This window comes from Brassica napus, chromosome C2 (genome assembly GCF_020379485.1).
Source record: "Brassica napus cultivar Da-Ae chromosome C2, Da-Ae, whole genome shotgun sequence".
NCBI lineage: Eukaryota > Viridiplantae > Streptophyta > Magnoliopsida > Brassicales > Brassicaceae > Brassica > Brassica napus.
Window position 1 is genome coordinate 36,493,343 of NC_063445.1, and position 14,079 is coordinate 36,507,421.

Sequence of the window (14,079 nt, forward strand, 5' to 3'; positions counted from 1 at the left end):
TACTGGGACGTGACAAAATATATGTAAAGACTCTTTTAATGATTCATATAGCATAATAATATATGCCTAAGTTAAGATTTGCGCCTTTCACGTAATGAGCATTGTATATATACTAGAAATATAAACTAAGATAGCACTAAAATTTTTTTTGTCACAAATATAGACTCTAAGGATCAAAATGACCAAAATATTTCATTAAATAGGTAAATATACATTTATACCCGTAAGGTTAACTAATCTAAACTTTAGGGTTTAGAGTTAATGGGTGGGGATTTGGGATTGAGGCTTAAAATTTTATAAAATAAAAAATAAATATTAAAATTTTGAAAATAAAAAATTTTAAAAATAGTTTCAAAAAGTATTTTTGAATTACAAAAAGAAAATTTGAAAAACAAAATAAACAAAAAATTCAAAAAAAAAATCAAAAAAAAAAGAAATTTATAAAAAAAGTTCGAATTTGAATACATATAATCTAAAACTAAAAAAAATTATTTTTTTTTAATTATTTTATATATCTAGGGTATTAGAGTCCTTTTACCTATTAAATGAAACATTTTGGTCATTTTCCTCCTTGTGGTTTATTTTTGTGACAAAAACTTGAAAATAGTCTATTTAGGAGAATTGTCCTATATACTATGTTATGTATTTTTGTGTTCTCTTACATATTATAAAATAATAAATATATAATATATTACTGAAAAATTAGTAACTATTACGTACATAATTAAATGAGCATGATCACATAAATCAAAACAATCACTCTTACTTATTTACAATCATAGTTAAATAAATTAAAAAAATCATTTTCATCTATTTTAAATGGTATATAATTAAATTTAAATAATATTGACATAGATATGTAGTGTATATTTAATATAACAATATATTAAAAAGAGGCTTCCTACTAATATGGTTTTAATATCATTTGTATATTTTTATAACAAAAAATTTAAATCATTGATAACATAATTTTCAATGAGACATGTTTAATAGTTTTTGTTATTTAGATCTTTACTGTAAATTCAATGCAGATTTCAAAATTAAAATATAAGTTCCCAATACATTTTCAATGCAATTTTGAAATTATAATATATATGTATATGTATTTGTAGATGGTATATAGTTTAACATAAATGTCATTAAGATATATATTTTAATCTGAATATCCATTAAATGAGACTTCCTACTACCATGGTTTATAATCATTTATATTTTGTTATAACAAAAAAAAAAACCATTCATCACAAATTTTTTATGTGGAATTTTTAACGCTTTTAGTAATTTATTGTCGCATTTTAAAATTTGAAATATAACATGTACAGAAAATTCTAAATTTTTATTATATGGTAATATGAGTATTTAATTTATTTTAATAATATAAAATTAAACAAAAAGAATAAGGGTACATTTTTTTTTATCAAATCACCCTTAGTGAAAATCATTAATAGTCATCTATAGTATATTTTAATCACATTAGGTAATTTCGTAGATTTTATTTAAGAAAAGAATGAAATACATTAATGATTAATTTTATGGTTAGTTTAATAAAAAATATAATATATGTGTAGATAGACGAACATATTTCTCTAGGGACTTTGAGTAGCATTCTAATAATGACACGTGTCATAGCTAAAATGTTGTTCGAATAATATATAAGAGATTTTTAAATCATAGGTAATTTCGTAGATTTTATTTAAGAAAAGAATGAAGTATATTAATGATTAATTTTATCGTTAGTTTAATAAAAAAATATAGTATATGTTTAGATAGACCAACATATTTCTCTAGGAATTTTGAGTAGCATTTTAATAATCACACGTGTCATAACTAAAATGTTGTTCGAATAATATATGAGGGATTTACAACACCCAAGGGAAGATGAAATATACTTCTTATATTATTCATTCTTTCCATACTTTTTCAGGGGAGTAGTTAAAAAGGGATGCACATTAGCTTACGATACATTTCGAAAAAGGGGAATTGTTTTTATATATATGTTATTTAGAAAGAAGAGGGATATAGAATCCATGCCCGGCCAGATTTGGACGTAAAGTGTTTAAACCTACCATACAACATTACTAATATAAGTATAATTTTCCCAGTGGGACTCCACCGTCCCACAAAACCGTAACTCGCGTCTTTGCAGACACCATCGCTAGCGTCCAGCCGCCGTTTGCAGCTGTACCCGGTCGTGAACCCCACGTTTCCATATGCACTGCCATTACAATATTAAATTAGTATTAAGTATTGTTTTCATGGTAAGAATCTCACTGACAAACTCTCATTTGGAATGATTCACGAGAAGGAACAAAAAAAAATAAGTATGGTGGAACGTTCATATATTTTTTAGAGGAGTTTTCAATCTGTTTTCATATATTTTGAGAGGAGTTTTCAATCCTTTTCTTTTCGCATGCTAATTTTTTTCTTAATATCTTGTTTACTACCGGTACATAATATTATCTTATAAACCCGAAAAGGTGTTTACTCACGTTCATCATGCTTAGGTCACCCAGTTATTAAATTTAAAAGTTTGGCGTATATGTTAAAATGTTATGAGAGATGTAAAGTCTTACCTGATAACTTCGAGAGTGATGTTAAAAACGTTAAAGTTGAGTGGATCTCGTCGTAGTTGTTCTTCTTCGACGATGGAAACAAGAAAGATGCATATTACTAAAAAGGAAAGTTGTGACACGAAGAACCCACTTCTTTTCCGTTTGTTTCCATTTCCAGAATCTTCCTCTTCATCTTTGTTATTATTTTCTTTGGTCAACGGTATAAACAATGTGTACGGAGGAAGGAACCTTATCATTTAATTAGAAGAAATAAAAATCAGTGATTTACATATGAATATAATGAAGTGGAGAAGGGGAGACTCACCGCTACCTTAAAGGACATATTTAATTTAATTTACTGGACATATTCCGACTCACTCAATTAAATATGTCTTTTTTTCTTTTGGGCACAACTCAATTAAATATGTCTTAAATTTCTTTTATGATGGTATCCTTATAAAAATCTTACAGATTTTGATGTCAATCAGGCTTGTCTGGTTCGAACCGGTTTGAGCTCATAAAATCACATACTTTAAGTTAGTCTGGTCCCGTGTTTTTAGGGTAAAACCTGGTCCGACCCGAATAGTGATAACGGTAAACTCGAGTTTATTGGATCATTAAGAAATTTAAGTTGATAGAGTCATAAATCACAAGAAAAAAGATTCATAAATCAATATGTTGAAGAAAAAAGTATAGGTTAATTTAAATGTAAAAGTTTTAAAACGAAAATATTTCAATTCCAAATAAATAGGATAAGACTCACAAGTCAAAGAGTAGTAAAACGTAAACTAGTATGTTGATCTTGATAGTACATATTGGAATTGGGATCCGAACATACATTAACACATTCAAAATCATCATGGCCATTTGTGTATTAGAAAAAAAAAATTGAAAAATTAATCAAGCTTTAACATGTATAAAGTTAACTTTTTTTGGCATATATAAAGTTAACTTCATACAATTAAAGTGGTTTAGATGCTTCTCTACGTTTTGGAGGAAGACGTTTTCTATGTTTATTTAAAAGGTGAAGCAAAAATAATGTATACTTTGATGCGTATAAATTATATTTAGAATATCGCACATTATTGGAACTCCTGATAATGTCCGCTCTGATAATTTTATAGTTAAAATTTTGTTTAAATTATCAATAGAAAAATTATGCTGAAGAGGAATATTTGTTAAGTCAACTTCAACATGTGTTACAATATGTCGACATCAGTGTACGTTTCAACCGGACTACGCCGGCAATATATCAAGATCGAATTAAACATTTTAAGTCCACATAAATGCAATAAATAAATGAGAGAGAGAAGAAAAGAATTCAAGTGATTAAGAAGATGTAGTTTCGTATTTTGTGTTAATGGCGTCGTTAACTACGTCCTAGATCTATGTTCCAGTAATAAACATTGTTGAGAAAAAAAAGAAATTTGGAGAACTCACATCATTGTAATGAAGAATATCAAGGTAGCTGGGGAAAGTGTAGAGATGTCTACAATAGTTTCTCCGGTATGTCTCGAGTTCACCACTTGAAACAACGATCCAACCAACTTCTCGTACCAACTCATTCCTTCAAGAGACTCTGAACTCCACTCAAAAGTGCAAAAGAGAAGAAATTGCAACAAAAAAATCCCTAACACCGTCAATCCAAGAAGAATACAAACACGAACGGAAAGTAAATGATAGTATCCCATCTTCTTGTGGTTCTTAAGAATATAACCAAACTCGTTGCGCTTTGTAATCTTATAAAGACCCCATATGATCAGCACCAAGAAGCAAGGGAACAAAGTGTTTCCCATCAGACCTTGAGGGATAAGGAGCCAAAGAAGACCCGAGTTCCTGCGGAAGATGATCATGTTCTCATTAGTTGGGACAAATCCACCGTTTGCGAATGTGGAGACAGTCAAAAACACCGAGAAAGTGAGAGGTGAGATGTCCTTGGAACTAAGAACATCTCTCGCTGTTTTAATAAAGTTTACGTACACAAGAACCAACAGGGAGCCGACTAGGTGTGTAATGACATGGTAACCAAGAACCACTGAGTACAAGCACTTAGATGCCCTCTCAATCATCTGGATAGAACCTTCTTGATGATCAATAACGTTCTCGATGTCAATACGGGGTTCCTCCATACGACGGTCCAAGTCGAAAGAGTCCGTAAGGTGTCTAACCTTGTTATGAGGGTAGACGAATTTTGTGAAATGAGAAAAGTAGAGATTAAGGAAGGAAGTAAAGACCTCTCCACCGAGGAACATGAGTATAGTGAGAAAGATAAGTTGGGTGTTGGAGAAGACTTCCATGTCGATGGTGGACATGGAAGAGATGGCGAGGGCGGAAACAGAAGTGAAGAAGAGGTCCAAGTCATGAGGACGTGAAGTGATTCTTGGCTTCGAGATCTTGAGTGCCAAAAACCCTAAAATGGAGAAGGTCAGGAAATAGATGAAGTAGAGGCAGAGGGGGGACAGATGCTTAGCAAACACCTGTGGACGGATTTTAGCTAATATTCTTGTCCCAACTCTCTCCATTTTTATTTTATTTTTGGGTTTGTGTAAGTATTATTCTCGGCCCTAGTGTTTATTTATAGTACATGCACATGAACACAGAACATGCTCAGCTATACATATGATGACGGTGACTAACATTACAGCATTGTGTAGGCAAGATTTTAACGGAAATTTGAGGGATCATGGTTTGAGTCATGCCCATGCGATTACGCTAATTTTTTAGCCATATAGAGTAAAACTTCTATAAAGTAATATTTAATAAATTAATGCATATTAAATATGAAATTTATCAGATTATAAGTTATACTAGTATGAACATTGATAATATCTATGAAAATAAAATAATAAATTGTAGAACATTTTTGTAAATATATAGTGATAATAATATTATAAATTAATAACAATATAAATTTATAAGCCATTTTTCAAAAAAAAAATATATAAAAATCTATGCGCATATATGTGTGTATATATATATATATTATATTTACGATCAGACACTTTTATCATTCTAGTGTTGTGCTTTTATTAGTATTCATTTATAACTTTTTATTTATTGTATATTTTAATGTTGTTTGCGTTTTCTTTTTTTTTGCTACAAATCCAAAACTATAAAGAGTATTAGACGCAATACTTTTATATATAGCATCTTTAAAATGTATCATAATAATATCTTCAGTTTATGGTCTGTACATTAAAAACTCTTAACATTATTTCTTACAATTTTAGAATTATGACATGCGTCAATTCACATGCATAGTTAATTATGATATCATAAAACGCATAATTATTTTCATTTTTGTATGCCATCTTTACTAATACATTATTTAATTTCTTGACATAACATCATTAAAAAGAGTATTATGGATATCAATTTATTAATACTTTATCGATTAATAAGTTTTAAAAGTCTGAAATAATGAACTTTCAAGTTTGAGCAACGGAAGATTACCAAAATCAGTTTGGAAACCAATACATCTTTATATAATCGGAAGAAAAATTCGCAAGTTAACTACACTAAACATTTTAGTTTCATATGAGAAAATTTTCTCTATTAATTTGGAGAATATACACAATCTAATTTATTTCAACATTTTAGCTATCATAATATGATCTGAAATTTATATCTACTAAGGGTCTGAGGTTCCGTACATGTACTTGTAAGGACTTACTGTATTGACGTCTGAATCATATTATGTATATTATACATAGGACGGATACATCTTGTTAATGTCGATATAAATATATCATATACATATATACTGCATCATATTATGTATTATACACAGGACGGATACATCTTGTTAATGTCGATATAAATATATCATATACATATATACTGCATATATATACATGTGTATATAGGCTAGCGGTCAGTTTAAATTATCACTCGATAATAATTTTGGTTCATGAGAACCAAAATTAAATATTATTAAATACCGAATCATGATGAGGATAATTTTTTTGTATTAATTCAATTGGGTTAGTCAACGAATCGAATATACATATGATTAAACGGAGAGTTATTGAGTTCAATTTGATTAGGTTTTAAACAATTTTTAATTTGATTTGAATTCATTATTTGCATTATTGATGATCCTAGTTTGATTGTGGGTTTCAACTCTAGATTTGATTAGAATTACTTCAATCATCCAAAATAATAATAGTTCAATCATTATAGATATAATATATATACTAGCTAGGTGCTGTCCGGTTCAGGTTATGTCCGAGGATAATAAGTATAAAATTTGATTGAAGTTTGATATAATTTTTTTTTGTAGGGTGAACATTGATGTTTACTAGTGTGCAGTGCCGGCCCTCAAAAATGCTATCTGAAACATTTGTAACAGATTTCCGAAATTTTTGAAAAAAATTAAATAGACATAAATCTCCAAAAAAATATTTTATAGACCTCTAGACTGATAATGTTTCGAGTAACGTAAGCGGCGAAGGCGACAAGAATGGCGATCTGGCGGTTTTGATGATTACCCGGGGTTCTCAGGTGGTTTTTCGGGATCTTTCGGTTTGGGGGGTGAGTTTTCATTAAGGGGTGTTGGTGATCTGGATAATTTGGTATGTCCCCCGATTAATGGAAGGATCGTGGAGGTCTCAGGGAAAGAGGTGAAGATGGAAGGTCAATATTTGATATTGGTGTGGTTTGCGTTGAGTTGGATTATGAAGTATCTTAAGCTGCGTTGCATGATAATTTGGAGAGTATATATGCACGTAAGGTTTGTGATAAACTGCGGTCTGGTTCTGTTGTCTTATTACCGGGTATTGGTTTCTTGGTTGTGGAGTTATTTGGAACAGGAATTTTGGACATTGTGGTCTGTTGGGTTGTTGATACGGTGGACTTTTACGGATTGTGGGTGTAGCTCATGTTCGGTTGACCAGTTACATGGGCGAGATGGCTTGTTTTGGAGACAATATATAATTTGGTGTCTCATGGGTTTTAGAGACGGGCACGGCACTTGGGTCTAGTGATTTATAATATGGAGTTGGAATTGATGAGACGGTATTTTTATGGGCGTATTGGCTTGTTTTGGAGGGCATCTATTTTAGTTTCTTCATTGGGGCGAAACGGTTTTCCTATGGCTAAATATCTCAAGAAGTTCAGGGTCCCAAAGTTAATTATTGTGGAATTATGAAAATTATAAGTTGGAATTGTCAAGGATTGGGTAGTCATTGGACTTTCGGTTATCTACGGGAAATTTGGGGAAAACATAAACCAGTTTTTCTTTTTCTATCAGAGACAAAACAACAATTTGATTTTGTACAATCGGTTCAGTTCCATTTTGGTTACAGTCATCTTCATACAGTTGATCCTCTAGGTAGAAGTGGAGGTCTAGCTCTTTTCTATGATTCATCTTTTAAGGTAACCATTTTGTCATCAAATAATAGAATTATTGATGTGGAGACGGAATATGAAGGGAAACGAATTTTTATATCCTTTGTTTATGGAGAACCAAATCAAAATCTACGAGATCATGTTTGGGAAAAATTAACTCGAATTGGTATAGTTCGTGATGAACCATGGTTTATAATTGGAGATCTAAATGAGATTACAGGGAATCGTGAAAAGGAAGGAGGAGTCCTGCGGCACGCTGATACTTTCATATCTTTTAATAATATGATTGCGAATTGTGGTTTGTTAGATTTCCCGAGTTTAGGTAATACTTTATCTTGGAGTGGGCGGAGGTATAAGCAAGTGGTTAAAGGTCGGTTGGATCGGGCTTTAGGAAATAATGAGTGGCATAATCTGTTTCCTTACTCTCATGTAGAATATTTGAGAATGGTAGGTTCGGATCATGGCGTCTATTGAGAATAAAATACTTAAATTTCGTAGACAGTTCAGGTTTGATAAAAGATGGATTGGTGAAGAAGGTCTAATGGAATCCATCAATCGGGGCTGGCATTCGGGTAATAGGCATGGGGATGTAGGAATTGTTGGGAAAATTCACAATTGTGGACATGAGATTTCGGTTTGGAGAAAAGCTAGTCCACCGTATGGGAAAGACAAAATAAATAACTTACAAAAGGCTCTTGAGGAAATTCAAAATGATTTTTCCAAAACAAATGATGAGGTCCTAGAAGTATCTCAGAAATTACAGGAAGCATATCGAGATGAGGAACAATATTGGGAGCAGAAGAGTAGAACGAAATGGCATACCTGTGGTGATCGGAATACGAAATTTTATCATGCTCTTACTAAACAGAGAAGGATTCAAAACAGGATCGCTGGCCTGTATAATGAAGAAGGAAGTTGGGTTAATTCTGAGTCCAAGGTGGAAGAAGTTGCAGTAAAATATTTTATGGATTTGTTCCACACGTCATCCCCAGAGGATTTTGATAGCTTCCTAGAGGAAGTCCCTTCTTCGATAACAGATGGTCAAAATCGGAAACTTATGGCTGAGACTACGGAAGAGAAGGTTAAAGCAGCACTATTTATGATGCATCCAGAAAAAGCCCCTGGACCAGACGGAATGACTGCACTTTTCTATCAACAATCCTGGTCAATCATCAAAGAGGACGTGGTAAATATGTTTAATAATTTCCTTACTTCAGGAGTTTTTGAGGATAAATTAAATATGATGAATATTTGTCTTATTCCCAAAACGGTGAGACCCATTAGGATGACTGAATTGAGACCAATTAGTTTATGTAACGTTGGGTATAAGATTATTTCCAAGGTATTATGTCAGCGGCTAAAAGGTTTGCTACCAAAGCTGATATCGGAAACTCAGTCTGCGTTTGTATCTGGAAGATTTATTGGATAATATTCTTATTGCTCAGAAAATGTTTCATGGTCTCCGCACAAACAAGGCATGCAAAGATAAGTTCTTAGCAATTAAGACGGATATGAGTAAGGCTTATGACCGTGTAGAGTGGCCTTTTATCAAGCGTTTACTATTAAAGGTGGGTTTCTCGAGTGATTGGGTGACCCTAATGATGCAATGCATCTCTTCAGTTAATTATCAGGTTTTATTGAATGGACAGCCGAAAGGGCATATTGTCCCACAGAGAGGGTTAAGGCAAGGCGATCCGTTGTCTCCATATTTATTTATCTTGTGTACTGAAGCCCTCATAGTAAATATTAAGAAAGAGGAGCGTGAGAAATGATTAACGGGACTGAAAATTGCAAGAGGTAGTCCAAATATTTCTCATTTCTTATTTGCGGATGATAGTTTATTTTTCTATAAGGCTACAAAGGAGGAATGTGGTATAATTTTAAAACTACTCAAAGAGTATGAGGCAGCCTCTGGCCAACAAATTAACTTTCAGAAATCATCGGTTCAATTTGGTCATAAGGTCCCAGATAATATTAGAGCAGATATTCATAATATTATGGCGATTACTAGTGTAGGAGGGATGAGCAATTATTTAGGAATACCGGAAAGTCTTGGGGGATCTAAAATACAAATTTTTGGTTACATGAATGACCGAGTTAATAATAAAGTAAATGGCTGGACAGTTAGATTTCTTATTAAAGGGGGAAAGGAAGTTCTGATCAAATCAGTGGCTGCACCGATGCCAACGCATGTAATGTCATGTTTCAGACTTTGAAAAGGAGTTACAAAGAAAATAACAAGTACCCTTTCTCATTTCTGGTGGGGAGGAAGTGGAAATAAAAAAGGAATACACTGGTTTTCCTGGGATAAAGTGTGTACTCCTAAGGAGGAGGGAGGGCTGAACTTTAGAGATCTTCAAGATTTTAATACAGCCCTGTTGGCTAAACAATTCTGGCGGTTACTAGATAAACCAGATTGTTTGTTCTCAAAAGTTTTTAAAGGCCGTTATTTTCGAAATACAGATCCTTTGGACGATAACAGATCATATTCATCCTCTTATGGATGGAGAAGCATCTGCTCAGCTAGATCTCTGGTTAAAAAAGGGCTAATGAAAAGAGTGGGAACAGGACAATCCATCTCCGTATGGACAGATCTGTGGATTCCCGCTCCTCGCCCGAGGTCAGCAATACCTAAACCAAATATTCAATTTTTAAACCCTTTATTAAAGGTGGAACATTTCATTAACCCAATTGATTGTTCATGGAATGTAGATTTGCTGAATGCCCATTTACATCCCGATGATGTCAAATTGATTCGAGGTTTAGCAATTAGTAGATCTCGAAAAGCAGATACAGTAGGGTGGAGCTTTACGGAATCTGGAAAATATTCGGTTAAATCAGGTTTTCGAACGGAATCTTTATACCCAGATAGAGTCCAGAGGACTATTTTCTATGGACCTAATATTAAACCGTTATTGTCCTTTTCTTGGAAACTGAAATGTCCACTAAAATTGAGACATTTTGTGTGGTAATTTCTTTCTGGTACACTACCAGTGTCCAAAAATCTTACAACTCGAGGGATTGTTTGTGATACACGATGTAGCACGTGTGGGGCAGATGAGGAGACTACTAACCATGTTCTTTTCGAATGCCCACCTGCACTACAAACTTGGGCACTTTCTAGGATCCCCTCTTCTCCAGAGATTTTTCCATCGGCGTCTGTTTTCACCAATATGGATTATTTATTTTGGAAATTACCAAAAGAGGTAGATTTACACTATTTTGCATGGTTACTATGGTATATTTGGAAGACTAGAAATGACAAGATATATTCCAATAAGGATGCTAATCCACAGGAGATTTTAAGGTTGGCAGAGGTGGAAAGTAGGATGTGGACAGAGGCTCAGCTAACCGTTAAGGCTCCTACAGAGAATTCCTATACTGGGAATGCACATCATTCGGAGTCTCTAGCCCTAGAAGATTCTAGAGTTTGTTATATTGATGGCGCTTGGAAAGAGGGTGATAAGTTCACAGGACAAGGGTGGTTTTGTAGAAAGAGTGGATCAACAGAGGTCATGATGGGGGCGATGAATCTTCGTAGAAGTTTATCACCTCTCCATGCTGAATGTGAAGCACTAATCTGGGCAATGGAATGCATGAAGACCCTCCAATATTCTGATGTAGTTTTTGCGACGGATTGTTCTCAACTGGTGAAGATGGTGTCGACACCTGAAGAATGGCCTGTCTTTTCTACACACATGGAAGAATTCAACCGAAGTAAGATGTTCTTCCCCTATTTTCGGATCATAAATATTCTTAGAGCACACAATACCTTGGCGGATAAGCTTGCACGTGGTGCGAGGAGTTCTCCTTCAGCTTTGCTTTATGTCGATTCAACTCCACCGGTTTGGCTTGCTAGATCGGCTGGAGATTCTAGTTAGTATTTGAATGTTGTTGTCAAAAAAAAAAAAAGACCTCTAGACTGATAAAAAATTTTTTTTACATAAGACATTGTCAAAGGCACTCAAAATCTCGGGGACGACCCTGCTAGTGTGGCATATGTATTGGAATATTAGATCGTGACTATGCAGACTCCAGCTTTAGTTAAATGATATTCTGATTGATTAAACGTTTGAAATATATTCCTTCAGTTTTATTATAGTAAAAATGTTTCATTTAAAGTGACCTTTTACATTTTAAATGCAAACTAATTTGTTTTATTTTTCATTTTAACCATTCGTAGTTTACATTCTTTTTTGATTTCTGGTTAAATTGTTTTACTTAGACAATAAATGATGTTTTCAGTATACCATAAAAAAAAATTGTGAATTTATGTGATTTCTCAATGTCTTTGTTTAAATGTTTAAACATCACTTAAATTGAATGAAAAATTAAAATTGATTGATTATATATATTTCAATCAGCAGTTCTATTCAAATGTTGTGTCGTTTACATCAATAGTAGTGACTAATCTTATGATCGTATTCGCAAGAGTTTGCGACATTAGATTAATTTGAAGAGAATGTTGCTTTGATTTTGAATAAATTCCAAGGACGATTACAAATTACAAATTTCATGATTATTCACGAGTCTGTGAATGTCTTGTTGTCAAAAAAAAAAAAAAAGATTGACCTAATCAAACAAGTCAAGATTGTTCCCAGTTCTTACTACAACTACCTTCAACTGTGTATTTTTAGCAAAAGAAAAGACTACCTTCAAACTGTCTAAATTTCCAAAGTTCCAAATCTAGTCAGATATACAAGCTGGAGTTTAAACCTTTACTCAGATTCTCATTTCTCACACAAAAGGGTTAAGGTGATGGTTGGCAACAGCTGTGAAAGCTGTATGTAGCCATATTTTTATATACAGTCAAAAAATATAAGCAATCAAACTTTAGTTTTCATTTTAAATTGTGCAGCCATAACAAACTTTTATTTTAGTTTATGGTTTTAAAGAGCAAGTTTTCTAGAACACTACTTCAAGTGCTTTGAATAATAATTTTCCTCTTTCTGTTATCCTTTCTTTCTAACGTATACGTAACATATATATATTTACATGTGGAGAATATATATATATATATATATAGTTATATGTTATATAACTATAAATTTCATAAATATAAATAAAATCTCACATATGTTGATTATATATAACTATAAATTTCATAAACTTTAAAAATAATTATATTTATTAATTTTTATAGGTTAAAAGTTATGTAAAATAGTTAATCACAAAATAATATATTTAAATCAGATTTAGTATATTTTATTAATATGCGTAAACACTCTAAGACCTCGGTCATTTTGAAACGGAGTAAATGTTTCCCAAATTGATTTTGATTTCAATTTAATTATAGTGAACATATTATAATAAATATATAGATGATATTTGGTAATCATATTTTCCCTAAAAGAGCTCAGAGCAAAAATTCTAGACCTATAATTCTACATATACATCATAAAATTTACGGCTTCAATTCTACGTCAATTTTTTAAAGCTACAGGCGTAACCAATCAAGCTCTAAAACTCCTTTTCTCTTTAAGTGATGGAAATGTAGAGGAAATTCTGTAAGATGTGAGTTGTAACCGTAGTCATAAACGTTTCCAATACCTCCACACAGACAATACCGACCCTGGGGTAAAGCTGGTAAAACACCAGCTTTAGGTGCCACAAAATATATAGATATTTAGGGGCAATATTTATGAAAGAACAAGCTGGTCTAGTAGAAGTTAGCGACTTCCTATGTCTGTCTTGTCCTGGATTCGACTCCTTCATGTTACATTTTATTAATATGTTTTGTGTATATAGGCCAAGTTGGTCTTTTGCTTTAGGCATCCAGAAACAACGGAACGGACCTGCACACAGATAAAGTAGAAAAAAGAAAATATTACTTTTTCTAACGTGTGTACTAGGCCTGAGACTTTTATCCGAGATCCGAGATTCGATTCGGATCCGATCCGAAAATCCAGATATCAGGAGGGGCCGAATTCGGATCCGGATAGTAAAATATTGGATCCGTCAAAGCCGGATCCGGATCCGGATACCTTAATTTTTTAGTCCGGATATCCGGATCCGTAAGTTTTATTAATAAATATTTTAAAAATAGTAATATTTATATATACAAATTAATTTATTTAATATATTTTTATTTTTATAATAGTATATATAAATTTTATGTAAATTTTGTAATATTATACATAGAAATAATTAAAAACATTATATATTTTTTTTATTTTTT

The 14,079-nt window shown here is 32.4% G+C and overlaps 2 protein-coding genes across 3 annotated transcripts; one reads left to right on the forward strand and one right to left on the reverse strand.

The window, feature by feature from the left end:
- Nucleotides 1-1,964: 1,964 nt before the first annotated feature.
- Nucleotides 1,965-5,116, reverse strand: LOC111202316 (sodium transporter HKT1-like). 2 transcript variants are annotated; one of them, XM_048748479.1, is made up of 4 exons: nucleotides 4,533-5,116; nucleotides 3,993-4,388; nucleotides 2,574-2,801; nucleotides 1,965-2,215 (listed from the first exon to the last, which is right to left on the reverse strand). In XM_048748479.1, the coding sequence occupies exons 1-4, from the start codon at nucleotides 5,072-5,074 to the stop codon at nucleotides 2,002-2,004; spliced, it is 1,380 nt and encodes a 459-aa protein (XP_048604436.1). In that variant the 5' UTR covers nucleotides 5,075-5,116; the 3' UTR covers nucleotides 1,965-2,001. The 2 variants fall into 2 exon arrangements, with proteins under 2 accessions (XP_048604436.1, XP_022550737.1); XM_022695016.2 differs by having other exon boundaries at nucleotides 3,993-5,116.
- Nucleotides 5,117-11,230: 6,114 nt separating this feature from the next.
- LOC111201748 lies at nucleotides 11,231-11,782 on the forward strand. The gene has a single exon (XM_022694042.1). The coding sequence runs from the start codon at nucleotides 11,231-11,233 to the stop codon at nucleotides 11,780-11,782; it is 552 nt and encodes a 183-aa protein (XP_022549763.1).
- The last annotated feature ends 2,297 nt before the right edge of the window (nucleotides 11,783-14,079 follow it).